We start from the raw sequence: 4,443 nt of genomic DNA, 5'->3' as shown, positions 1-4,443 counted from the left end.
GGTTCTCTATTCGGCTCAGGTGGGGGCATCAGAATGGGACATGGAGGCTCCCATGGATGACTAAGAGGCTGAGTTGAGTCATCCGAGCCTGACTCATTATCTTCAATTGAAGAAATGTGCTATGAACTAATACGAACTCCTCGTGGTCGGCGTGCTCTACATGAGTATGGTACAAATCGACGGCCTCGGGAAAGTCGTCCAGCCCCTCTTCCTCGAGAACTTTCTTCCATCGTGTCACCTGCATTTATTTACAAAACCTCATTTAAGTTAGAAGTAATTCCAACCAATATAATATAGCATGGGATTGACATTTAAATTAAAAAGCACTCGAATACCCTTTTTTAATATAATATAGCATGGGATTGACATTTAAATTAGTCTCTGTTTACTGGTCATAGAACAACAATAACAACACATTGTCATTATTACAATCATGTATATATATACATATGTTGTAATCTCAACCTTATAATTAATTTAGCATGAGGGATTGGAGTTGGAGCTAGTTAAAAGGTTAAACAACGGAGAAAAATATATAACAGAAAGTAAAAATTGTTAAGTGTTTAAGAGATTAAGGAAAAGACAAAGTTGGACTGTAATCAATGCTACGTAGCTCTTTAATTTGTAAGTTATAGATTTTTGCATGTTACATCATGAGGGGATCCAGATTTATGTATTTTTCATTTAAAGACAAAACTGTACATTGCGATATACATCAACTTTTGAGACCAAATTTTTTCACAATTTATGTACATCATTACAGCTACGATCATAGTAATAGGTTTTCGGAAGTAAATGCTAGAACAAAATAAATTTAATATGAAATGCAACATAACTTATTTCCCAATTGGTAAACTCAAAAGTATCAAAATCATCCAAACTTAATTGAAAGGAGCAACAACTGTATTTCTTGATACCTTATATTGTACATATACACATTACAAAAAAGGTAAACTCAAATAACGCAAGCAGTTCAGCAACGAGTAATAGCCAGTTGCCTAGGCTGATAGAGACTCGTCGTCTGTGGAAAGGTCCTCCTCATCTGAATATTCTCCATCACCAGAAGCATCTCTTGAACCAGAATCAATCATGCCATCGTCAATAAAGTCTATCGAACTCGCGTTTTGACCAGCCGTACTTGTCACTTCTCGTGCATCAATCAATATAGGTTCTATGTCATTCCTATTCAGTGGAGTTGACACTGGACATGCATCGCACTGCAATGGTGCATAATTATATGTTTCCTCAGTTTCTTGATATGCATCATCATCACTCGAGGAGCCATCAATATCTTCTAACACTCTTGGCACCGATGGAATGTCATATACATTCCTGTTCGTGTAGTGCTGCACCACAAACCATCTCCCTTTGGCCCTTATATCTCTGATGTAAAAATACTGGGAAGCCCGGCATGCCAACACAAATGGTTCATCCTTGTACCATGTCCTATCCATGTTGATACTGGTTATATGGTTATCAACTCGTACCCCTTGTCTCGGATCACGTCAAACCAATCACACATGAACAAGTACACCCGACGCCAACCCATGTAGTGTAACTCTATGATCTCATTAATAACACCGTAGAAGTCTACATTATTAGTATTTTCATCCCCAGTTACCACTACCCCTGAATTTTGTGTACGGCGCCGAAGTTCACGTTGTTTCATATGAAACCTTTTGCCATTTATAACGCAAGCAGTATAGGATGCAACCCACCGTTCTGGACCACAGGCTAATGCATATAGATCACCGGTCACCCCAAGTGGGTTGGTGATACGCTGGTCTTGAACCTACAATAATATTTTGGTGGAAAGTCATCACTTATAGATTTTTCAACTTAGTCAGAAAGGGTCAGGTTCATCTAAATAGGGAGGGAGCAAGCTAACTTACACGTTTCTTCAACCAATTTGGAAATTCAGTACGATGTGTTTGATCGATACAATTAGGGATGTGCACCCTACATTTCTCGTAATGCTCCCTGCATTTTGGAGAACACAAAATCATGCAGCAATTTCAAAGAGATACGCTAAGGACATACAACATAAATGGAGATGTCCCAAAAAGCCATAAAAAATATTGTTTAAACTTGAGGGATAATGGATGCTTACTCTAGGGAGGGTCCAATCTCAGCGCAGTTGTTAAGGACGTGCCATGTTGCTTCCGTTAGGAGTTTATCCGATAATTGCCTATTGGTAGCTGTACCAATGGGCTGAACTTCTTGGTTGAAAATTTTGAATCCATCTATATTCTCGGCTTCACCATCAATGTTGCAGTCATTTTGAATAAATTTTGTCTCAACATCTTGGAGATACAATGAGCAAAATGTCAAGCATTCAGTGTGAATGTAGGCTTCGGCTATTGAGCCTTCTGGTCGGGCTTTATTCTTAACATACCGCTTGAACTTGCTAAGATATCTCTCAAATGGATACATCCACCTATATTGTACTGGACCCCCAAGTATGGCCTCACGGGGTAAGTGGACTGCTAGGTGGACCATGATATCGAAAAAAGATGGGGGAAATATCATCTCCAATTTGCATAGAATTGTGGCAATATCAATTTCAAACTGGGATATTTGGTAAACATCCAGGGTTCGAGCACACAACCCCTTGAAGAAAGTGCACAGTTCAATCAAGGCCAATGCAATATCAGTTCGTAAAATCCCCCCCACAGCAATAGGAAGTAGTCTTTGCATGAAGACATGACAGTCATGGCTTTTCAATCCTGAGATTCTGCAATCTCATACAGAAATACAATGCGAGATATTCGAAGCAAATCCATCTGGAAATTTCACATCGGCCAGCCATTCACAAAATTTCTTCCTTTCGTCACTGTGTAATGTATACAATGCTTGTGGCATTGTAACACGTTCACCATCATACTTCAAATGTAATTCTTTTCTAAATCCCAAAATCTCCAAGTCACATCGAGAATTGATATTATCTTTAATTTTACCAGTTATGTTCATTAAAGTGCACAAGATGTTATTGAAAATATTCTTTTCAATATGCATGACATCTAGATTATGTCGAAGACGCAGGGTTACCCAATACGGTAGTTTGAAGAAAATGCTATATTTTGTCCAGTTCAACTCTTCAACAGTGCGTTTTCTCTTTCGATGAGATTTACCAAATTGCACATCCCCAAGCATCAGAAGTTGAGCTAAAATATCTGATCCTTCTAAAACACTTGGTTGAATGCGATGATCTTCTTTACCATTGAACAAATTTTTCCTCTTTTGCCACATGTGATCGGATGGCAAGAAATGATGATGTCCCATATAACAATGTTTTCGACCATACTTTAACCAATTGGAGTCAGTGCCCTCATTACAAGATGGACAAGCCAATCTTGCTTTTGTTGACCACCCAGAAAGAATCCCATATGCTGGAAAGTCATTGATTGTCCACATTAAAGCAGCGTGCAACATGAAGGTTTCCTTTGTGGAGGCATCATACATAGGTACCCCTTGTTCCCAAAATTCAAGCAGTTCATCGACTAACGGTTGCAAATAAACATCAATGTCATTACCCGCATATTTTGGCCCAGGAATAATGAGGGATGTCATGAAGAATTGGTCCTTCATACACAACCAAGGTGGCAAGTTATACGATACCAAGATTACTGGCCAAATGCTATACGGTTTAGCCATATTATTGAAGGGATTGAAATCGTCACTTGCCAGGCCAAGCCTAACATTGCGAGCATCCTGTGTGAACCAACTATGGTCCTCATCAAATCTCTTCCAGGACTCTGCGTCTGCAGGATGTCTCATACTAGACTCATCGATTGGCCGTTGCTCTTTATGCCATCTCATTTCACGGGCTATATTTGCAGTCATGAAAAGACGTTGCAATCTTGGCTTCAAAGGAAAATGCCTTAACACTTTTTGAGGGATAAGACTAGCCTTGTGTGTATTAGGCACCCACCTTGAAGCCTTACAGGTAGGACATTCATTAAGATTAGCATTTTCCTTCCAGAATAAAATGCAGTCATTGGGACATGCATGAATTTTGTGATAATTTATATCCAAACCCCACTCCAATGACTTTGATTCCTCATATGAATGTGGCAATTCAGCATCAGGAAAGGCAGTCCGTAACAAGTTAAGTAGCATATCAAACGACCTTATTGACCACCCACCGAGTGTCTTAATGTGTAACAACTTCACAATGAATGACAGTTTTAAGAATTTTGAACAACCAGCAAAAAGTGGACGTCGGGCATCCTCTAGTAGCTACTCAAAAGATGAACTTGGAAAGGGATCTAGTATTGATCCACCAGTTGGCAATGGATTACTATGATCTTGGGGAACATCAAAAAATGTGCCTGCCTGAATGTCAGCTAACATATGGTCCATGTCATCAATGTAGTCATCGGCATAATCAGCAACACCATCGTCGTTGTCGTCATTGAAAGTTCGTGTTTCCTCCTCCCCATG

The 4,443-nt window shown here is 39.4% G+C and overlaps 1 protein-coding gene across 1 annotated transcript; it reads right to left on the bottom strand.

Annotated features, from left to right (window-relative positions):
- Positions 1-1,465: 1,465 nt before the first annotated feature.
- On the bottom strand, positions 1,466-4,119 carry LOC122304812. Its single transcript, XM_043117075.1, has 4 exons — positions 2,849-4,119; positions 2,438-2,734; positions 1,893-1,980; positions 1,466-1,792 (listed from the first exon to the last, which is right to left on the bottom strand). The coding sequence occupies exons 1-4, from the start codon at positions 4,117-4,119 to the stop codon at positions 1,466-1,468; spliced, it is 1,983 nt and encodes a 660-aa protein (XP_042973009.1).
- Positions 4,120-4,443: the final 324 nt, after the last annotated feature.

This window comes from Carya illinoinensis, chromosome 3 (genome assembly GCF_018687715.1).
Source record: "Carya illinoinensis cultivar Pawnee chromosome 3, C.illinoinensisPawnee_v1, whole genome shotgun sequence".
Lineage (NCBI taxonomy): Eukaryota > Viridiplantae > Streptophyta > Magnoliopsida > Fagales > Juglandaceae > Carya > Carya illinoinensis.
This window is presented reverse-complemented; position numbering and strand designations above follow the sequence as displayed.